Below are 23,107 nucleotides of genomic sequence, written 5' to 3'. Positions count from 1 at the left end.
GGGCCTTGTCAGGTTCTTGTGGACACTGGGGGTGGGGGTGGGTGCAGCCGATGCGACACGTCCCCAGCCACATGTAGTACCTACCGAAGAGCGAGAGCAGCGACTGCAGGGCGAAGTGCACGGTCCGCCGGTTGGCCTGCTTCCCTGTCTTCAGAACCACTTCCTCCTGCCCCACCTCACAGAGGTCAAAGCCTGTAGGGACGGGGCAGGACACTCGGGCTCAGGGAGGCCCCCAGCAGGGCTCCCCTCTGCCCCTGGACCCAAGGCCGCCCTGCTGGCCCTCACACAGGGACAAGGATGGCTGGGTGTTGGCTCTGTCGCTCAGGCTGTTCTAAGTGCCGAGGGTCTAATGAGGGGACCTGCTCCTGGCGGAACCACCCAGGCCTCCACACCCCCTTCTCAGGACAGTCATGAGGTGCCGGGGCGGGGTGGGGGGCGTACAAGGGAGGGCCCAGGGCTTCCTGGGTGCACGGTGGCCTAATGAGCTGTTTGCACAGCCCAGAGCTTATTAAGGGCTGTTGCTGAAGCCCAGGAGGAAGCCACCACATCACCGGGGTGCGACAGAGCCCAGTGTCAGCACCTGAGACCCTGTCCTGGGACTTCCCCATGGCGGCTGCTTTGGTCGGCAGTGGTCCCTGCCCTGCGAAGGCTCGTGGGGGAAGAGACCAGAGGGCGGCATGCCCTTTGGGAGCCAAGGGCCCATGTTTGACATCGGGCACCCCAGGGAGCTGCTCAGCATCTGGTTGCTATGGAAAGCTTTCCTCTCGGCTCTCGAAAAGAGACCGTCCCGGGGCTCAAGGGGACAACCGCAGGCGTGGTGCTGCGGACAGAAGCCTCAGCCTTCACGTGATGCTGCCAGGCCTCGCAGGGGCTGAGGCCCATCCTCCTGAGTGTCCTCGGGATCTGCCTGGCACATGTGCACATCTGTGCAACGCCCCCTGCAGAGACAGCCCAGTCCTCGGCTGCTCCCGGGGGCAGCCAAAGGCCCAGCACAGAAATCCAGCCCGAGACACCGCTGCCCCACACGGAACATGAGAGGAAACGCCCCCCGGGTGTGGAGCTGGTGCTGCCCGCTCCTGCCTCCACAGATCAGAACCGTGCCCAGTGCACCGTGCAGATGGGTCCCCGCTCCCAGAAGAGATCTGGAGCACAACCCCCAAACACCAAGGTAAGGGGTGCAGTGGGTCAGGGTGTGTCGACAGCTACCTTAAGGCGTGCGGTTCAAGTCCCACAGAGAGGTGCAGCAGAAGTAAAGGTTGGGGCTCGGCTCAGGGAAACCCTGTGGAATGCTCAGTCCTGCCCCAGCCTGTGGCCTTGCCATCAAGCTGAGCCCAGGTCACGGTGTGCCTCATGGAGTTTGTCTTCCCACTAGAATGCAGTCCCCAGGAGGGCAGGGCTGTGTCTGCTCACTGCTGCAGCCCAGTCTCTGGAGCCTCTGGCTGAGGGAATGGCTCCCAGGCATGTCTCGCACACCAGTGGGGCAAGGAGATGCCCCCCACTTCCAGCGCCACGTCATGTGGTTACGCCAGGAGCTGCAAGTGTCTTGGGCTGAACAGGGCGACTTAGGGATGCACCCGTCGGTGCCCCGTCAAACCAAGGTGGTTTCTGAAGTTAATTTTTCTCTGCCAGTTGCCGAGACAGCTCACCCTTGAAGCCACTGCTTACGACGACTATGTGCTAAGCCTTCCTCCAGTTTGGGGCCGACGACACTGCACTGTTGCAGATTGTTCCCATTCAACTGAACCACAATGTCAGGCACATGGACAACCAACACTGGCGAGCCGTTTGGAAATCCAATTAATGCACTAGAATCTCTAACTATAAAGTAACGTCTAAAAGGACACTGAGCTGGGACTCTTAAGTCTGTCAGCAGTGTGGGGCCAGGGCCAGCCCAGGAGGAAGGCAGTCTGTGAAGCCACTACAGAGCAGCACCAGGAGAGCTGGCCTTACCCAGAGCTGCCAGGAACTCGTGGCATCCCGGGAGCCGCCACAGCTGGACACTGATGGACACCTGGATGGGTGCGGATGCAAAGTCCTGGTCCTTCTCGCCAGCCTGGAGCTGAACCAGCACCTGGTGGAGCTGAGAGGGGATGCGGGCGTGAGCACAGCTGTCTTCCCTGGGTCTCCTCCCCTCCTCAGGGTCTGTCCCCTCTCATGCCCATGGCTAGTGATTCTATGGCCCTGCGCGCTGAGGTTCTCTTTAAAGTGCCTTTGTGCTGATGACCACATTCGCCTTGTGCTATGGGAAGGCCAGACTTCAAACCGGTTCTGCCTGGTCCAGTCATGGCCCACAAAGTGACACCAGAATGGACCTGACTTTTAATAAAATTGTGGGTGAATTGGCACGCTAACTGAAATGGAAAGGGGAGCGCTGGCAGCCCTGCTGGGGACCAGTGTGCACTGCACTGCCGCTACACCTCCTGGCCAGCTGAGCTGGGAGCAGTGCAGCCCATCCCAAAGGTGGCGGCCAACCACCTGGTTCTGAAGATGTGCCCGCGGTCATCCTGTCACACATCAGAGTTCACCGCGCCTCCTCCCAGTTTTCTCAATTCTGGTTAGTGTCCTAGGTCATGTGGATTTTAAGAATTTGGGTCCATCAGCCAGGACTAAACCAGGTCAAAGCCCTGGTCAGGGTCAGTGGGGTCAGGGGCACAGCACAGTGTGTTAGAGGTCATGTTTTAGCTACGGCAACAATGGTGACAAGGGAAAGTGAGGGCCCTGGGTTGAATGGGATTCTGGGCTGTGCCTCTCTAGGGGCCACGGTACAATTAGGGGCTGCCGGTTCCAGCCCTGTCATTGTCCCCGGGACACACTGGGGCCACCCCTCTACTGCTGAGGCACGTGGTGAAGCAGGGCGGACGTCTAGTTGCTCAGCACTCACAATAACCCACATGGCCAGCTAGAGGGCCCGTCAGGACTGGGTGCGGCTTCGCCCCTGCTGTCCCTGACCGCCAAACCAAGAGCACAAGAGGGTGGAGCAGGAGCGGGAGCCAGAGCAGAGCAGGGCAGATGGTGGCCCTGGTGGCCCAGCCCAGAGTGCAAGCGCGGCCCCCGTTACAGACGCGAGGGTTGGCCGGGGGGGGCCCACCGACGACGCTGCCTCGGGGGCGGGCGGGGCGAGGGCTCACCTGATGGTAGCTGCCGCTAAAGATGGTACTCACCATTCCAACCATATTTTTAACAGCCTTCGCCAGCAGATTGAGAGACAGAGAGAGAGAGAGAAAGAGAGAGGAGTTTAGACTCAAGCACAGGCTGTTAGGCAACACGAGCTGACCGCCGCTTCCGGCCGGGAGGGGAAAGGAACAAGAGGCACAGCAGGGACACAGGAAAATGGACGGCCACTCAAGCAGGGCGGCCGCCAGCTCCTGGGGGCTGGAGGTAGGTCAGGTGGAAGTCCTGGCATCCCCACAAGAAGAACAATGCAGCGACTGGCTTTTTTGTGCCGGTGTGCACCTGTGGCCCCTCACTGGCATCAGCGCCCAGCCACCCGCCACGCTCAGAGGCTCAGCCTGGTATCGGGGCAGCAGGCTCTCTGTGTAGACACCGTTCTGCTGAAAAAACAGGTCCCCCTCATGCCGGCAGATGTTAAGTTTGCAGACACGGTCTCCCAGAGGACCAGAGCAAAGTGCCTGTCGGGTGGCCAGGTCACAGCAGACGCCCCTGGGGTGGGGCCGGGGTCAGAGCGACAGTCTGTAAAAGCAAGCGCATGCTCCAGGCTGCCCTGCTGCGTGGCCTGAGAGTCCCGCTTCCCCAGGGCCCACAGCAGGACTGGCACACTGGCTCGCTCAGAGCCAGGGGGAGGGAGGGGGAGGCGCTGGCAGAGGGGCAGGAGGCCATTGGATGGAGGGCTCAGACCTGGTCCCGCTGCAGCACTGCTGTGGGGGCAGCCAAGCGGCCGCCCGGCACTCACCCGGCTGATGAGCTGCTCGCCACTCTCGGAGGCCGTGAGGAGCTTGCAGAGGGCCTGCAGCGCAGGGTTGGGCAGGCCTGCACGAGAAGGACAGGTGTTGGCCGGGCCTGGGGAGACCCCAGAACACCTGAGGCCGGAGAGGGAGGGCAGAGATGGCCTCGCAGGGGTCCCCGGTGGCCGGAACTAGGGTGGGTGCCATCCCAGATTCAGAGGGACAGTCTGCCCTCGGTCCCTCCATCCCGCTGCGCCCCGGCATGGGCACGGCTGAGGCTTACCCAGCAGGGCCTGGATGGTGGTGCTACACTGCTGCAGACGCTCGCCCGGGTCAGAGGTCGGGAAGAAGACGGCTGCGGGCAGGCCGCTGGCAGGGGGGTCCAGCCGGAAGCCCACTGCCGTGAGGAGGGCCTGCCAGCCCGGGATGCCGCCCACCTTGTTCTCCACACTCTGCTGCGACGTATACATGGCGTTGCGCTGCCCATTCTGGATACGCTGCAGGGACTTCTCCACCTGGGGGCCAGCCGGAGGCCAGGTGAGCCCTGGGACCTGCCCCCTCCTGCCTGGACTCTGCCCACTCTGCCTCCACCAGGCCTCGGGGGACAGGGGGTGGGACACCAGGGTGTGGCCCAAGGTGGCCCAGAAGATTCTGGGTGCAGACCTCACCAGCAGGCATGTGTTGCTCTCTCACATGGACCCTGCCCCCAACCCAAACCTCAGAGTGCCTCAGAGCAACCCCAGACAGGGATTCTGAGGTGCCAGTTCCTCTGGGCATTGACTCTGTCTTTGGGTCATGGAGACACAACCCACAGAGCACCAGGAGTGCTGGGGGGAGCGCCCACTGCAGCAGCAGTTAGGGGCAGGGGATGGGCTCCAACACCCAGCACCCAAGGGCCTCAGGCAGTTTGCAGACAAGCTAGCAAAGGCTCAGGTGCACATGTGCCCTCCGGGCCTGAGGGTGGGGCAGCTAGGAGAGATCCCTTTGGATAGACTTCACCGGAGGCCTGCCCTGCTCCTCCCCTGCAGGGCCCAGACTGGGGAGCTGTCTCCCACCCTTACCAGGTGCAGGAGCACTCGCAGGGCATCCCGGGCACGCTCAGGGTGCTGCAGGATCTCCGTGAGGGCTTGGCCGATGAGGGAGGAGGGGCTGTTCAGCTTCACGTCGCTCCCAATGAGCGTGAACCCTGTGGGCAGCACGGGCTCCTCAGCGCTGCCCCGGGGGCACCCAGGGCAGAGCGCATGCTGCAGATCACTGACTCGCTGGTCTCCCCCAAACCCACCCACCGTCTGGTTCAGCTTCCTCCTTTGGTGTCCCCTGTGCTGGCCTGTCACCTCCGGGGGGGCTCTGTCCACATGCCGCCCCTACTGCCAGCACCATGGGTCAGCTGCCTTCAGGGAGGGTGGCTTAAGGGTAACGGGACAGCACTGCCACAGAGTGTGTCCCCTGAAGCCGGGACATTCGTCTGTGGCAAGAATGAGACCCCTTTCCAAACCCACCACCTCCACCAGCAGATGGGGAAGATGAGGGCCGGGTTACCAGGAGCCTTGGTGCATGGCCCCCTTCCCCTTACTGGCTGGAGTGTTTTCAGAAGAACATGGGTGTATTTCGGTGTTGGCCATTAGGCAGGGCACACCTGTATTTGAGGTATTCTCAAGAGCACCTGAGGGGCAGGTGGGGGCAGGGCAGGGTCCCCAGCAGCTGTCGTGGGCAAAGGACTTCACAAGCAGGCTTCCTAACAGAGCCTGTGGCTGGCCATGCCTAACAACGGGTAGACCTCCACGCTGTCTGCGACGCAGAGTCTACTCCTCACAGACCGGCTCCGGTGGACAGGCAGGAGTCACGCTCACTCTGGGGACTTCTGCCCACGTGTCTCTGGTCTAGACTGGGGCTTGTGAGCAAAGGGCCCTGGCACAGCGCACCCAGGGTGCACCCCAGGGTGAGCATGGCAGTGTCTCTGTTCACTTTTAACCCTGGGGTTGGCCAGACAGCAGCAGCGAGCCTCCTTTCCTGCTGCCCTCCCTGTTCAGTTGAAGGTGAACGTGCAGAGTCCCTCCCGGCCCAATTGGAGGGTGTGCATGCTTGGAGCCCCTCCCGGCCCAGTTGGAGGGGTGTGTGCACAGAGCTGCTACCTGCCCAGTTGGAGGGGTGAGCGAAGAGCTGGCTGCTATGCACGGCCTTCATGGCCTCCCCCAGGGCTGCACTGGCCTTCAGGCCGCTCAGCAGGGATGAGTAGAAGGCATGGACGAACATCTTGGAAGCAGCCACAGGGACGGGCCAGAGCGACACCAGCACACACTGGGCTCCAGCCGCCAGGAAGGCCCGAGTCAGTGCGATGACCCCGTCGGCCGTGACCTTGCTGTTGGCCTCCTGGGAGGCACCCAGCAGCACCAGCTTGGCGGGGAGCCGCAGGTCCAGGATGTCGGCAGCCGTGAGCAGCAGCTCCTGCAGGGGCGGGCAGTCGGAGACACTCTCGGCGTCGCTGGCATCGTCCTGCACCCGCAGGGACTCGGGGATGGTGTAGGGGTGGCCGAAGGAGCTCTTGCTGCCGGCAGGCGTGCCCTCCGAGTTGGGTGTGAGCACCAAGGCCGACAGCTTCCAGGAGATGTGGGTGGCGAAGTGGACGCACTCGGCCTGTGTCAGGGCACTTGTGACCCGCTCCTTGGTGGCCATGCTGCCCACCAGGGGCTGGCAGCCTAGCAGCTCAGACACCATGTAGGCTTCCTCCTCGGCTGACGGCATTGGCCCCCACAGCCACCGGTCCATCACCGCTGCCGGGAGCTTGGGGTTGCCAATGACGGCCGCTGTGGATGCCGAGCTGGTGTAGGCGGGCGGGCTTTTCCTCAGATGGGGCTGGGAGGGGAGAGCGGGCACAGGCCATCAGACGGCCACATCCTGTGCATCCCCACCCCTCGCCCCAGGGACAACGGAGACCCGAGCCAGGGCAGACAGGGGCTTGGTGAGATATGTAACAAATGCCTGCCACTGAGTCAGAGAGATCTATCCCTGCCGGTTTCCACGGCCGGCTGACTATGAGCGAGCACACAGCCTCCTTTTTCTCCCTGAAGCAGAGCAGCCAGCGGGGTTTGAACTGCTGACCTGGTGCTGCTAAAACAATATTGCACCAACAGGACTCCCTAGTCTTGGGACCAGATCAGGGCCCAGGCTGTAGGGGGGCCTGCTGGGGGCCAGGGGAAGAAGCCTTCCTAGGAGGTCGGGGCAGAGGTGGCTGTGGAGGGACCACCCCTAGGGGTGGAACACATGGTCCCTCCTAGACTGGCCTCTGCCAGCCACCAGGGCTGCTTCCGGTCTGCTCACAGGCCTGCGGGCACTAGTCGCGGGCCGGGGTGCCGTGGGACAGCACCTCAGTGTTGGGTGCACCGAGGAGCCTGAGCGCAGAGCCATACCTTGGTGTGCTGGCTGAGGGAGCGGACGGCAGGCACGGCGATGAGCGTGAAGCGCTCGTACAGGTACTCGTTGGAGGCGCTGCCCTTCAGGAGCGCGAAGGGGATGAGGTAGAGCTCCCCCTCCAGGACCAGGACCAGCTGGCGGTGCCGCCCCACGGGGCCACTGGAGTGCATCAGGCCCTGCAGAGAGTGCGGCGCTTAGGCACGGCCCCTCCCCTCACTCCCAGAACAGAACTGCTCTCTCGGCTCTGGCTTCCCAGCGTTGGGAAAGCCGACTGACTGCCTCATCTTTCTCACGAGGAGCGGCTGGTGGGTTTGAACTGCTGACCCTGTGGTCAGCAGTCCCATGCTTAACCCACTGAGCCACATGAAGACAATCTAAGCATGACGTGGGGATGATTCCTCTGCCGGAGTGGGATACTAAGCATGGGAAGTTATAGAAGCCAGGATGGCAGCTCCTGGAGGGGCGAACTGGACTTCTGGGGGTCTTCTGGGGAGGCTGTTCCCACTGGCTCCCTCCCAGGTGTCAGGAGACCCAACACGTGCCGTGACACCATGGCTTCTGCGAAGCCATGGGACTCGCATGCTCTGGGTCGCTCACCCAGGTGGAGGCGGAGGCCCAGAAATCTGCATGGCGCAGTGAGGTGAGAACTGTGCAAATGGCCCCAGGTCCTCCTCGGAGAGGAGTGGTTTCCCTCCTGCGTCCCAGGCAAGAGCAGCTCCCCCCGCCTCCTGCTGACCCACTTTCCCTGACAGGAGGGCCGGCTCCCCAAAAGCGGCTGTTGGAACAATTAGAAGCCAGTGTGAGGAGGCTAAGCTCCATCTGGGGTTCCCTGTCAGAGCAGCTGTCAGCGGCACTGCGTCATCCTCTTGTGTCCACAGGGCAGGGTGGCACTGCAGCCGTGAGAAGAGGCAGAAAGGCCAGGCTGCTCTCCACCCCCTGAGAAGGAGGTGCTGAACCTTGGAGACCAGCTTCTCAGGGGAAACCCCAGAGCACTCTGGGGGCTCAGGCTCCGGATCAGATTCTGAGTTCCAATCTTCGAGGGGAGCTGCTGCTCTATGCCTAGATGGCTCCCTACCCCAGGCCTGGGTTTTCCATGGTACTGTGGCTGCATTCAAACACGTGACCCCCCCAAAGGCAGGACTTGTAACCACCGGGGCTAAACATCACTCTCATGGACATTGTGACTGGCCAGTGAGATGGTCGAGGACACGTGCTGCTATGGGGGCGTCCCTGCAGCTGGGCTTCTCCTGGTCCTAGTGAACTGGGCACTGTCCGGACTGTTTAGGCTCTATGTCTACAGACCTTCCCCTGAAGGAAGGTCAAAATGCCCCACTGCCAGTCAGCATGAGCCCCTTAGCATGTCACAGGACAGCCACTGCCTTTGGGAGGCGTCAGAACCGACGGCACCATTCCTGCCAGGCAGCACCTCCCGAAGCTAAGGGCAGGGCTGTGGGGGCAGGTCCCAGGTGGCCCAGCCACGTTCAATGGATGGCGATGCACAGACTGGGCGGGGCAACATCCCACTCACTGCAGGGACTGGTCACTTCCTAACCACAGCCCACTGGGGCCTGCATCTGCTTTTTGCACAGAAACCCCATTTGTCTCGGGCCCACGAGTCTCAACTGCAGGTCCCCACACTGATCTGGCGTACTGGCCCCTTTGGGACAAGAAACCATGGCAGCCCATGATTCAGGATAAACTGCAGGTCCCAGTGCCCACCAGAGGGCAGTGTCGCCCACCTGAGGGAACAGGGGTATAGGGGCAGGAGGACTTACCCCTTCCATGGGCGCAATGAGCAGGTCGTAGAGTGCACGGAGCGGGGGCTTGGAGAAGGGGCTCTGCCTCCGGGGGAGAGAGGATGTCCCATCCTTGATGGGTGATACCGAGGCACTAAACAAGCTCGGCACACTCTGGCAGCTCCTGGTGAGAAAGGCCTGCCCTTAATCATGGTCGCTGCCTGTAGGGCTCTGTCTGGAAGCCCACCCGCCACTCTCCCGGGATCTGTCCATCCAGGTAATGTTCGCACCGCTGGGAGTGCCCACCAGCTGCTCACAGCAGCTGAGGTCTCGGTGCTGCCTTGTACAGACGTCCCTCCCAGTCCAGCGCCCAGCCCCCACAGGGCAGTCCTACTCTGTCCCATAGGGTCACCGTGAGGTGGAGTTGACTCCACAGCAGTGAGTCTGTGGGGTGACTGCACACAGGCAAACTTGTGGACCTCCAGGAGCCAGCGCAGCCCCCCAGCTGGAGAGAGGCCAGCAGCCCAAATGCATTGCACTGCAGGGGCGTCGACTCTGACTCACTGTGGGCCGGAAGGGCAGAGGAAGACTGCTCCCACTGGTTCGGGAGACTGTCAGTCTTTCTCTCTTGGAGGAGTTGTGGATTTGAACCCCTGACCTTGCTGTTAGCAGTCCAGGGCTTAACCAGACAGTGCAGCAGTACTTCAGGTTCCTGGCCCTCCAGCCAGACAGCACCTCTGGCTGCACTTCTGCTCTGGAGAGGCCTTTTCCAAAGATGCAAGACCCCAAACCACCCACTCAGGGCTTCCTTTGGAGCAGGAGGGCCTGCCTGTGAGTTAGCAGGGTCTGAGCTGGCCTGAACTCAAGGGGCTCCTGTCTCCCTTAGCCGCTCTGCCCCGATGGAGGGGCTGTCCCAGGATGACAGATCCGGGCACAGTGAACCAACTGGCCACAAACCAAAGCCAAGTGTTACTGAGGGTCCTGGGGTCCTCCAGAAGCACAGGTGTGTGTGGGGGGGTGGGGGGGTCTGGGCCTGCCCTGCCTCCACCACCATCAGAAACACAGCTGCTGGGGTGGGGGTGCCCTGCAGTCATGTGTCACTCATTCTCACCCTATTGCTGGGTGCAACTGCCTTGAGATCAGTATAAGCCCTTGAGCCTGGGCACCAGTGAAGGTGATGTAAGGGAGCCAGTGGGCCCCCTCTGTCACCAACTGGCTGTGACTCTGGGCAAGGCAAAGCATTTCTAACACCCACCCCCACACACACACACACACCCTCACCCCGACCGCAGTGCCGGGAAAATGATGACCCTCAGGTCATCAGTGGCTGCTTTTCTTTTTAAGTCATTTTATTGGGGCTTTTACAGCTCTTACACTATTCCACACATCAACTGTATCAAGCATATTTGTACACATGTTGCCATCATCATTTCTGAAACATTTTCTACTTGAGCCCTTGGTATCAGCTAATTTGTCCCCTCCCTCCCCCAAGAGACTGCCTTTCTGACAGTCCATCCCAGGACTTTCTTTCCAGGGAGGTGGTGCCAGGCAGTGGAGCCAAACTGCCAACCTTCCAGTTAACAGCTGAGCATGGGGCCTCGTGTGCAGAACAACACAGCCGAGCTAAGGTCCGCAGAGGTCTTGATTTCAGAGACTGAAATGGAACACTCAGGCAGGCCATCAGAGCTGATAGCTCTTTCAACCTCCCCCCACCACCAAGCTCCACCAAGGGCCAGTCCTGCTGGACTGGGAGCAGTTTCACTGGCTGTCACTGCCTGGGGCACAGGGTGCCCTGGCCCAGGTGCTGCCCATGGTGAAAGCTCTGTGCTGGGGCCTTCTTCCCTGGGGTGGCTGAGGAGCGAAGGTTCTGCTGAAGGGCCAGGGAGGGCACCCTGGGCTACTGGTCCCAGGACCATAGCTAACAGGTGAGAATTGGGGTGCGGGGAGCAGCCTGCTCCACTGTCCTGTCGCAGGAGCTTGTAAAAGATCCAGGGGAGTTACTAGGCTAGGCGTGCATTGTTTCCTGCTCTGAGGGGGGAAGGACACGGAGCCCCAGGAGGGGACTCTGACGCACCTTGCAGTCGGATCAAAGGGGGCAATGGGCCTGCAGGAGGTCTGCAGGCCTCACAAACCCTATAGCAAGGGAAGGAGAGGGCAGCTCCGTTGATCAGGCCCCTGGCCTGGGATGCACCACCTCGGGTTGCCGGCAGGTGGCACTGGCTCGCCGTTCTCGAACCGATCCCTTTACAGCCAGAGGACTGAAAGCTTGGTCACAGATGGAGTTTACGCATCTGCTTCTGCAGAAACGTTCGTTCGTTCTCTCCAGGAGATGGAGGTGGGTGGCCAGGTGAGAGAGGGCACTGCTGGGCTCTGAGCTAGCAGGGCAGGACGCCAGGGGAAGGGCTGCAGGCGGCGGGCAACATCTCTGCACCACCACAAGCCCTGGCTGGCTGCACCCACAGACACCTCTCTGCCCACACACCCTTGGCTGCAAGGAGCCCCTGTCCGAGTGTTGCCTGCCCAGGTCCAGGGTGGAGCTGGCCCCTACGGGGTGGGGGGAGCTTCAGTCTAGACTGCAGCAGTTGTGAGCTTCCCAGCAAGGCTCCGGAGGAGAGGGTTCAGGGAACCAGGTGGACGCCCACACTGGTTTCCCTGACTCTCAAAGATGGAGTTAAATGAACAAATCAACAGACCCCCATTAGCTGGGCCCAACTGAGGTGGCTGCTCACTCTAAATCCACAATGCTCTACAAGGAGCAGCCCTGGTGGACACAAAGGGTTAAGCCATTAACCCTTGGTAGGTAGCGCTGCTCTCCTGAAGTGGACAACCTAGCAAGGGAGGTCTGAGCTCACATGCATGTGCCAGAATGCTCAGTCTGGCAGGAACGCAGGCCTGAGCCCAGGGCTTCTTGGAAGGTCATGTCCCTTCCAGCTCTCTCCTGGAGCCCACTCCTGTGCTCCTGGAGGACACAGCCCCTCTCAGGACATGCCCTCTCCCACTGAACTTTTCCTTGTGATCTGGATGCAAGTTTGCAGAGCAACAGGCCCTCTGGTCAACTGCTGAGAAACGTTTCCTTTTGCACCCTGAGGGCAGTTCCCACAATGTAACAACCTCCTGCCCGACCCTGCCTGCTGACCGCTCTCTGGGTGTTTACTAAAGGGGAGTTCAGTTCCAGGTCTGAAGGGTGACTCACGGCCACGATCTCAAAGCTGCCACCAGTCTCTAGCCCAGCAGTGAGCCTGGTCTTCAGGTCAGGGCTGAACGGTCTCTGCTCTGTGGGCCCTGCTGTCCTTACAGGCCTACTGCAGCACCCATGAACACACGCGCAGAAACGCCTCTATCACACTCAGACGTGCTCAGGTGCTTCCCCGCACCTGTCCATGCGGAGCACCGGTCATGCGGGCTGGGCACAGGACAGTGCCACATTGGCCACACCTCCATTCGGGCTGGGGGTCAGGCGAGCAGGCCACTTTCCTGTCTCCTCGCCTTCTTGGGCTGCTCTCACCATATGTGTGGCCCTGGTGTCACTGGGGCAGGATTGGGCTGGGGGTCCTGCACGCTCCCCTCTCCCCCCCACCCACCCCGTTCCCCTTGCAGCCAGGCCGTCAGGGCTGAAATGCCACGGGTTCCCTTCCCACCCAGCCCTGACCTTGGTGTTCCAAGCCCCCTCTGGGATCTTCCAGATCTGATGAGCCATGTGCTCAGGCCCCAAGGAGAAAATTAGTTGGCTAAATCCCTGGTATTCAAGTAGCCAGGGGCGTCTCCATCCAATGTAAAGCCAGAAGTCTGTCCCCTGCCTCCGGTCCCTGGCTCACCTGTTGAAGAGGCTGTTCCGGCTCACCATGCGCAGGAAGCCTGTGGGGTCCGTCACTGAGTTGAGCTTGTTGTTCATCTCTTCAAACTGCTGATCCATGATGTCACCAGCCTCGCTCTCTGTCTCACTGCTGGCACAGGCCCTGGGGGACAAACACAGGGAGGGCCCATCAGAGGAGCCACGGCTGGGGCCTGGGGCCACCTGCCTGGCAGGCATCCCCCCCAGTGTGCTCAACTCGAGGACTCTGTGGTGATCCTTCCAGAAGGCTGAGCAACTGCCCACCAGTGGACTGAAGCCTCAGAACCGCACTGATGCCCCGTGGGAGCCTGACCTGTGGTCCTTCCTGGCCACACAGTTAGCTACACACACAGCACCTGGCAGGCAGTAGATACACCAGGTGGAATTGCCTATGGGTGACGTGGCTCTCACACCTGAGCAGACCGAGGCCAGACAGAGCCCAAGACCTGGGGTCTTTGACACCGACATCCACTCCATCATAGATACCAGGCCTCACCCTGCCAGGGTTTGGTTGGGGGACACGGTGTACATACGAGAAGCTAGAGAAACCAGGACTTTCTCCAGGTGGGGGGCAAAGACCCTGGTAAACAGCACGCCTCCAGGGACACATACATCTGCCATGGGGATGGGATGGCCTCCCAGTGCTGCTCTTGGGAAGCAGTGTCGGTGGCATTATTGTGCAGCCCCACTGCCTGTCTGTCTGTCAGCCTCAGGTGTCACAGGAGAGACTTGCCCACACTCACAAAGCAACCCGACACTTGCTAGGGGCGGCACCCGTCACCAGAACTGGACCCGCAGGCTCAGGCTCAGCTCGCTGCCAGGATGGGGACACATGGTGCCTGTGGCAGGGCCTTTCCCACCTTGCTTAGCGACCCAAGGGTCAGGGGCTGGGGATATGGTAGTTCGGAGGGAGCACAGGCAGCCAGCACTGGGGCACCAAGACGCTACCTTTTCCTGGGCGCAGAGTGGGGTCCTGGGACTTGAGACACTGGTGAGGCATTTGGAAGGGTAGGACGCTGACAGGGAGAGGGTCTTCAGGGGAGATGGGACAGTGTGGGGCTTCCCTAGGGCCTAGGAGTTGGAGGAGAGGGTGCAGGCAGAGGGCTGCTCTTTGGAAGATAGTGATCTGGCCCAGAGTGGAGAGTGCTGTGCACATGGGGAGGAGGGGGTCTCGGCCAAGGGAGAGTGGGGGCACCTTCCTTGAGGTGATGCTGCCCCTGTACTCCTCACTAGCCAATCCAAGACACCCAGTACTTCTCCATCTTAAACCTGCCCCGCTCCTGATCAGCCCTGATACACAAGGGTATGTTCATTTTAAAATGGAATTAAACCAACAAAAATCTGCTACCAATCCCAGGAAAGGAGTTCTGAGACGTCAGATCAATGCAACGGTCACTGGCTGCTGTGTCTCTGCATCCTGCCCCGGCAACACATTACCCAGCAGGCATGTGTGGTTAGAGAGCAAAGGATCCTCGTGTGTCCCTTGTCCACCACTTTCAGTACCTTTTGCCCAATGGCCTGGACACCCTCCCTGGCCTCCATCATGTCCCCTGCCCTCCAGCTTTCTAGGATTCTAGCTGAATAGGCCACCCCACCTTTCTGCTCTTGGCCACTGGGGGTGGTAGAGGACTCTGCTCCCACTACTGGACTTGGCACTTGCCCACTTGGCCAGATCCTTGCTGGACCCACCTGACCTTCTGCATGGAGTTGTTGGAAGGCTGAGGCCTCACTCATTCCAGCCCCGGAGAGCTGCAGGAGGGCAGTGAGGTCTGGGTCACGAGTCAGCCCAGCTACGGAGATATCCATCACACCGACCAGAGGCCGGCTCTGGACTGCAGCTTCCCCACAGTCAGCCCATGAATCAAGCCTGGCGCCCAGCCAGAGCTCATCACGGCCTCGGAAGGGCGGGGCTCGGGGAGGGTTTTTATGTGCAAGCTGGCCTCCCACCCTGCAGCTCCCACACTGCACCAGGCCTTGGCCATTGAGCCACCCCTCTACTGTGGCGGCCTTCCTTCCTGCACGCCCAGCCCACCCCTGGCTCCTCACGTGTGGACCGTCCACTCCTGGCAACCCTGAAGCCAAAAGCCATGGGCCAGGAGCCCATGCTCAAGATCTCACCAAAGCAACCTCCTTGCCATCAAGTAGATTCCAATGCAGAGACCCATGGGACAGGGTAGAACTGCCCCGGTAAGTTTCTAAGACTCTTAACTCTTGACAGGAGTAGAAACCCTTGGCTTTCTTCCATGGAGCAGCTGGTGGTTTTGAACTGCTGACCTTGCGGTTGGAAGCCCAACCTGTAGTGATTATAGGTAACCACTAAACTACCACAGCTCCTTTTCGAATCGATGCGGACTCATAGTGACCCTGTAGGTCACGGTAGCACTGCCCCTCTAGGTTTCCAAGACTATAGCTCTCTCTTTTTTCTTTTTTTAAACATTTTTATTAGGGGCTCATACAACTCTTATCATAATCCATACATATGCATACATCAATTGTATAAAGCACATCCGTACATTCTTTGCCCGAATCATTTTCAAAGCATTTGCTCTCCACTTAAGCCCTTTGCATCAGGTCCTCTTTTTCCCCCTCCCTCCCCCCTCCCTCATGTACCCTTGGTAATTTATACCTCGTTATTTTGTCATATCTTGCCCTATCCGGAGTCTCCCTTCCCCCCCTTCTCTGCCGTCCCTCTCCCAGGGAGGAGGTCACATGTGGATCCTTGTAATCAGTTCCCCCTTTCCAACCCACTCACCTTCCACTCTCCCAGCATCGCCCCTCACACCCTTGGTCCTGAAGGTATCATCCACCCTGGATTCCCTGTACCTCCAGCTCCCATATGCACCAGTGTACAGCCTCTGTCCTATCCAGCCCTGCAAGGTAGAATTCGGATCATGGTAGTTGCGGGGAGGAAGCATCCAGGATCTGGGGGAAAGCTGTGCTCTTCATCGGTACTACATCGCACCCTGACTGACCCATCTCCTCTCCTGAACCCCTCTGTGAGGGGATCTCCATTGGCCGACACTCTGCACTTCCCCCTTCATTCACTATGGTGTGTGTGTGTGTGTATATATATATATATATATATATATATATATACTTTTTTTTTGCATGATGCCTTATACCTGGTCCCTTTGGTACCTTGTGATCGCACCAGCTGGTGTGCTTCTTCCATGTGGGCTTTTTTGCTTCTGAGCTAGATGGCCGCTTATTCACCTTCAAGCCTTTAAGATCCCAGACACTATCTCTTTCGATAGCCGGGCCTCTCTTTCTTTTTTTTAATCATTTTATTAGGGACTCATACAGCTCTTATCACTATCCATACATACATCAATTGTGTAAAGCACAGCTATACATTCATTGCCCTCATCATTCTCAAAACATTTGCTCTCCACTTAAGCTCCTGGCATCAGCTCATTTTTTCCTCCCTCCCACTACCCCTCTCTCATGAACCCTTGATAATTTAGAAATTATTATTTTGTCATATCTTGCCCTGTTCAACATCTCTCTTCACCCACTTTTCTGTTGTCCGTCCCCCAGGGAGGAGGTCACATGTAGATCCTTGAAATTGGTTCCCCCTTTCCAACCCACGCTCCCTCTGCCCTCCCAGTATCGCCACTCACACCACTGGTCCTGAAGGGATCATCGCCCTGGATTCCCTGTGTTTCCAGTTCCTATCTGTCCCAGTGTCCATCCTCTGGTCCAGCCAGATTTGTAAGGTAGAATTGGGATCATGATAGTGGGTGGGGGGCGGGGGAGAGAAGCATTTATGAACTAGAGGAAAGTTGTATTTTTTCATTGTTGCTACATTGCACCCTGACTGACTCGTCTCCTCCCAGAGACCCTTCTGTAAGGGGATGTCCAGTGGCCTGCAAATAGGCTTTGGGAAGACTGTAGCTCTTTATGACAGTGGAAAGCCTAAAGCCTTGTCTTTCTCCGAGGAGTGGCTGGTGGTTTCAAACTGCTGACCTTGTGTTTAGCAGCCGACCTCATAATCACTGTGCCATAAGGACTCCGGCCACGATAGCTCGCAAATGACTATCCTGCTCCCATAGAACTCACTCACTGCCATCAAGTCAATGCTGACTCCCAGGGACCCGTGCGGGTATCTGAGACTGTAACTGTTTATGGGAGGAGAAAGGCCAGTCCTCCTGAGGAGCTGCTGTTGGTTTCGAACTGCTGACTAAAGGGATTACAACCCAATAAGTAACCACTACATCAACAAGGTCCCTACCATAGGAGAAGAATCCAAATAACGGAGAGCTGCCCTCAAAGGGTCTTGGGAGGGTGAGTGGTCTAGGAGGCAACTGCCACCTCCTTACAGCTTCTCCTTCGTAAACTGGCTCCCTGATCCACAGGGTCTGGCAGGCACAACAGAATCCTTCCTGCAGACCCACACCTGGAACGCAGAGGGCACGCCAAGCCCGGCAGGCTGCTCCACTCGGGGTTGCGGGGAGGTGGGGGTGGGGTGGCTGGGCACAGAGGTGTCAGATTGTACAGCTTCAACGTGCTGACCCTTTCCTGAGACTCCCCCTTGTAACTTTATGATAAATCTCCTCTGGGGTGCAAGCAGGCTTGAACTCAGGAGTTGACTGGAACACTCACTAGGTGATAGGAAGTGGGGACTGAGAAGTGTCTTTGGATACCTGCCTACAGGGGCCTGAATGCTGCACTCAGACCTGGGGGACCCAGAAGAGAGGCCAGGAGGAGCCAGTGGGTAGAAGACAGTCCTGTAAGAATTGCCACACGGGCAATTCAGCGTGGAAGCTAGACCCACCGTCACCCTGGGTGGCCGCTGGTACCAGGCTGGAGGGGGCAAGGCACAGACTCTGACACCACACCCACTTGTCCAAACACACAGTGGGCCAGCAGCTCGGACCCTCCTCATTCCCCACAGACTCTGCCTGCCTGAGGGCACTCTGAGTCCCCTGAGAAATTCAAATATGCAGCCACACATTCGCCTGCCTCTCTGGAAATGCTTCCATGTGGGCAGGATGGGATCTCTTTCCTCGAGGTTGAATATTAACCCGAAGTTACCTTTCTCTGCCATCTCTCCTATCATCTATCAGTTCTCATGGACGGGGCACACCATCCAGGGTGGGCCTGAAATCAGCGGCCACCTCGCTGTGCCAGGGATTGACAACACGGACGCAGGCAGTGGGTGCATCCGGAGGTGGGCTTTGGTTCGCTAAAGGGATCAGGGGACTAGGCCCCTTTCCTCGATGCCTTCTTATGAAGACCATCTGGATCGTAACGGTGATGGGGCAAGCAGCCCTTCCAGTTCCCCAGCTTCAGGGCAGCTAGGCCATCTCTTGGCCCAGCACAATCTAGTCTGCCCATAAGTACGTGTTCTGGCTCCATAGCCTGGGCACACGAACCACACCAGGACTGCAACCATCTGGAAGGGCCTCTACATGGGCTCTCATTTCTTAGGTCTTTGTTGAGGCCCTGACCCTCCACTGCAGATCTGGAATGGCTGCATCGGGGAAGCCCAAACCAATCAAAACAGCTCCCCGCTGCTGTGAGCCATTATAGTAAGAGCCAAAGTCTCAGCAGCTGGGAGACTCAGGTTTGAATCCCATTCTTCAGGTTGCCACGTGGATGCCACGTCTCTTTGAGTGACCATTTCCTCTTTAGTCATGGTGTCTTGGACTGGACTTGTTTCCTTATCCCTCAGAGATGCAATGATGTAATCGTCCTCTATGGTATGATCAGTCCATCAGGTTAAGGGAATTAGGGGGACACCTTCACTTGGGTGGCAGCCCTGGCCTGATGTCAGTGGGTGTTTCCCTGGGTGTGGACAATATGACTTTTTACCTTACAAGAGATAGATAAAAGGAGAGAGAAGCAAGCAGACAGGAGGGAACTTCAGTACCACCAGGGATGAGGAGCTGGGAGCATATACATCCTTTGGACCCGGGTCCCTGTGCTGGGAAACTCCTTGCCCCAGGGTGTACCCCACCATAAAATTATTTCTGTTGCTACTTTATCACTGTCATTTGGCCAGTTATGAATCGTAATATAAATATCTGATATGCAGGATGCATTTCATTGTTACACATTGAACATAAAGCATAGTGATTAGTTACAAAAACAATATGTAAAAAAAAATAAAATTAAAAAAAAATCTCAAACTGGTCCACCCTCATCAATTAGAGGTACAAAGGCCAAGCATGCACTAAGTAGCCAAAGCACACACTGAAAGCAGACGGTATCCTGTGAATTGGAGTGTGTGTGTGTGCGCGTGCGCGTGTGCGTGCGCGCCCCCCACCCCCCACGAAGGCAGGGAAGGACGGGCATCAGCGCTGGAGGCAGAAACTTGACGGAAGTAGAAGATGGCCAGGAAGGAATGTTTAACCTCATGGCGCTCGGTGAATGAGGAATCAGGGAAGGGATTCACGACGTAGGGAATGGCCCAGGGAAACCACTGCTGGGCGCACCTGTCCTCTTTGTCTTCCGAGGCTTGCACACCCGATTATGCAAAATCGACCAATACAGCCTCGCTCCTGGTAAAGTGGGTGCCGAATGGAGTCGGTCAACACTGGTGATTGTCCGTAAGACAGTCTGCCCCAGCTCTCCCTCTGGAGACCCATGGGGTATGGTCCACGCCGGGGGTTTATACCAACCGACCAGTTGCCAGGAAGAGGTGAGACAGTATCAGGGTGTCGACAGTCTTTCTCACCAGGGGGAGATGGATGCCAAGGCACACAGAGATCTCAGAGGGAGCCACGGACCCTCCTCCTGGACCGTGAGCTGCGAGGAAGGGACAGTCTCCCCTTGAGTCTCAGCCCGGATTCAGGCATGCAGCCACTCACACTGCGAGAGAAGACATTCTGCTGGAAAGGACGCCACTTGTGGCAACTGAGACGTACAACAAACAGGGAGCACTCTCGGACTAACGGGACCCCAGGTCCTCACAGAAACACAGGGTTGGTTTGTAAATCAGATGGGTGTGACTGCTGTTACATTACGTAGCTGATGGAATCCTCCACCACACCCACAGGCGTGCCAAAGGCCAGAAACCACAGGGAACAACCACCTTGCCTTCTTTATTGTCTCTTAATTCTCAAAGGAAAAGGAGCCCTGCTGGTGAAGTGGGTTATGTGTTGGGCTGCTAACCACCAAGGTCAAGGGTTGGAACCCACCAGCTGCTCCATAGGAGAAAGACGAGGCTTTCTACTCCTGTAAAGAGTGACAGTTTCAGAAACCCACAGGGGGCAGTTCTACCCTGTCCTATAGGGTCACTCTAACTCAGAATGGACTTGATGACAATGAGCGAGAATTTTAAAAGTAAAATACATATTTAAACTGATTCAAAAGGTAGCCACTTGGAAAAGCCCCCTTGCTCCCCAAAGTGCATACAGCTCCCACTGCTGGGACACAAGGGGACTTCAGAGAGTCCTGGGAAAACTGGAAGGAGGCAGCCATGGCGTTTTCCCGTGAGTCTCGTGTAGAATCATCCTGTATGAGAGATGGACATACCAAGGGACTGCACAAAGTGCAGAGACCCATGCCATTTTCTGAATATCTTGAAGCCCCCTTGTGTGTACACGAGTACACGTGTGTGGCTGTGGACAGAAAGCAGGCTGTCAGAGGGGGCTTTTTAACAGGGGCACCTGCAGTTATGTATCAGACCTAGTGGGATAGGCGCCCCGCTCCCATGCAGCTGCTCTGGGTGTGGGGAGGGGAGGTAGGTGGTTCCCCATAGCTGCCTGGAGTAGGAGAGAGCTGACCAACCGTCAGAGGCCACAGAGTTCTTGGGAGAGAATGCCCACTACACAGGGAAGCTCTGCCTGGTTCCCTGTGGGCGAGATGTGAGGTTCATTGTTGGTGAAGATGCCGTCCAGTGCCCATCACACCCACAGCACTTTCAATGAGCGCACAGTGCGAGCTCACTACTGTTGTCCCCCAGTGGTCCAAGGGCCCCATGTGCTCGGAGCCAGGTGCTCTCACGTTGCCATCAGTCCGTGTGCTCAGACCCTCTGTCTGCAAAGCCAGGCTCAAATGACAGGCAATTGCTTAAGGTCCTGGGTGCTAAGTGGCTCAGCTGAGCTTGAATTCCGGCCTGTGCCCTCCCCAGGCCACAGCCTGGTGTGAGAGGCCCAAGGCCACTCTCTGCCCCCATGGCCATGTGTCCTGTGGGCTGTGCTATCAGGATCTCAGGCCTCTCACCAGCTGGGCATGGGCGGGGAGGGAATGACCCATGTTTGAGTTTATGTTCTTGTAGGAAGCCCGGCTACCCTGGTGGGCTTGGCCTCATAGGCAGGGAGGCCCCTGTCCCTAAGTGAGAGGGAGGGTCTCTGGGAGGCGCATGGGGGGGATGTGACCATGTTGTTTAGGAGACTGCTACATACAAGGCAGCTGGGAGGCCCATGGTCCCACCTTTCGGCAGCTATTCGAGGGGAAGGTTTCTGTCACCTGCACGGCACAATACAGTTATGGTAAAATCCCAGCGACCCCTTTAACAAATGGAAAAGGGGTGAGGGGTTAAGAATGAGAATGTTTTCACAAAGCGCCCACTGGGCCTGCTTGCACTGGGGTCCTGCAGTGCGGGCAACCCCCTCAGAGCTGTTATAATGACAACAAACCCTAATATGTCACAATGAAAATGCACGCTCCAATATGGGGTCCTTTAATGAGAGGAACCGGTGTGTGTGTGTGTAGATGCCATAGCTTCATTTATAATCCTCTAGATCTGGAGAAAGCACACAGATTGAACATTTTTCTATGAGCGGTGTCCCCAAGAGCTCCCAAACCTACCAGCTCTGGACAAAGGGGCCACTGAACAGAGAAAATCCAGGTGTGGCCAAGGGGCAGGTGGGGGGTGGACTGTTGTCCCTCAGAGCTAGGGTGAGTGATGGAGTTTCTCCACACTCCCCAGGACCTTGGTGGATCATTTAAGACACGTGAGATGGAGGGGGGAGGGGGAGTCCTATGCTCAAGGACACCTGGACAACCCTTCATCCCCCCCCACCAGCTGGAGGGTCTTTGGGAGACCATATTTGTAATTGCTGAACTGAACTTTGATGGGAGTCTGGTCCCTGCGCAGGGATTGTCCTCGGAGAAGACCCCAGCTGCGGGAGAGTTATCCTCTGTTAACAAAGCCTCCAGGGGAGAACCTGCGCCTTTGCTCCCCACTCCCCCACGCCCCCAACAAGATGGCGAAGCGTATTTCCTTGTTCTTCTACTTGGGTTTTCCGAGAGCCCCCCCCCTCGTCCCCACTCCCCCTCCCTGCAGCCTGGAGCTCTCTGCTCGGCACATTGCTAAGGGCACAGCGCGGCAGGCAGGAAAGCCGCTGGCTGGCATCACTGGCTCTCTTTTTGTCCTGCCACATTAACCTGGTAGGGGATTTTGGCAGCTCAAGATTTTGAAAAGCCCCCAAATGCAACTTAAATGGTTATTAGCTTGTGGGAAATGTCCCCCGCATCCTAATGCCCGCATTTAAACAACAGTCATAAAGAAAATAATAGCAGTGAGCATAAACTCCTTGCCTTCGCAGCCATGATTATACCTGACCACCCATGGCCCCTACAGGGCGCAGCTCGCATGGGCATATAGGCCCTGGGGGCCGGGGTGTGGCAGCTGGCATGGGGGGGCAAGCCCGGTTTTGCAGGCAGCCACCAGGGGTCGCCCAAGTCATCTAACAGCCAAGCGGGAGCTCCCCTGCGGTGGAGGGGTAATGCCTTTAAACAATCCAAGGTGCAGACAAAAGAGCCAAGGGGGTGCCTCGCTCTATTAGAAGCCCCGGAACACATGTGCATTTGCCAAATGGAAAGGTGCAGAATTAATTGGAAAAAGAGATGGAATTTGTACTCCTCGACTCCCTTGGGGGCTTTATAATTAATAAATGTTTGTAAAGCGTTTTCTAGGATGCAGTGCCATCTACATGCTGAACACTGCCTGTACCCCGGTCAGAGAGAGGAGCGTCCAGAGTGGAGGCAGCACTGGTGACAGGCGCACCTCAGCGTGACTGAGGCAAGGCGAACCTTGTTCCTATCATTCACCGCGGCCTCACACGCTGTGGGCATCTTGTAGGGAGGCGGGGAGGTACCAGTGCCTGGGAGGAGGACACCATGCTTGGCAAAGTGGAGGGTCGGTGAAAAGACCCTCCAGGAGACAGACTGACAGACAGTGGCTGTCGCAACCGGTTCAAAATCATGACGAGCTGTGAGGCCGGTGTGGGACCAGGCAGGGCTCCCTCTGCTGCACAGGGGACGCCCGGCCTCAC

General features: G+C 58.1%; 1 protein-coding gene across 4 annotated transcripts in view; it reads right to left on the bottom strand.

Moving 5' to 3' along the window:
• Window positions 1-23,107, bottom strand: part of TTC28 (tetratricopeptide repeat domain 28) — a 696,928-nt gene that overhangs the window by 4,133 nt on the left and 669,688 nt on the right. For 2 of the 4 annotated variants that reach the window (XM_075534764.1, XM_075534767.1), the window contains 10 exons: window positions 12,865-13,005; window positions 9,089-9,233; window positions 7,310-7,489; window positions 6,035-6,755; window positions 4,964-5,088; window positions 4,186-4,417; window positions 3,911-3,987; window positions 3,162-3,185; window positions 1,951-2,080; window positions 85-192 (listed from right to left, as the gene is read on the bottom strand). In XM_075534764.1, the coding sequence (XP_075390879.1) occupies window positions 85-192; window positions 1,951-2,080; window positions 3,162-3,185; window positions 3,911-3,987; window positions 4,186-4,417; window positions 4,964-5,088; window positions 6,035-6,755; window positions 7,310-7,489; window positions 9,089-9,233; window positions 12,865-13,005 (1,883 nt within the window). The remainder of the gene's footprint in view (window positions 1-84; window positions 193-1,950; window positions 2,081-3,161; window positions 3,186-3,910; window positions 3,988-4,185; window positions 4,418-4,963; window positions 5,089-6,034; window positions 6,756-7,309; window positions 7,490-9,088; window positions 9,234-12,864; window positions 13,006-23,107) is intronic. The other 2 variants (XM_075534765.1, XM_075534766.1) reach the window with 2 other exon arrangements.

The sequence above is a fragment of the Tenrec ecaudatus genome, chromosome 16 (assembly GCF_050624435.1).
Source record: "Tenrec ecaudatus isolate mTenEca1 chromosome 16, mTenEca1.hap1, whole genome shotgun sequence".
Lineage (NCBI taxonomy): Eukaryota > Metazoa > Chordata > Mammalia > Afrosoricida > Tenrecidae > Tenrec > Tenrec ecaudatus.
This window is presented reverse-complemented; position numbering and strand designations above follow the sequence as displayed.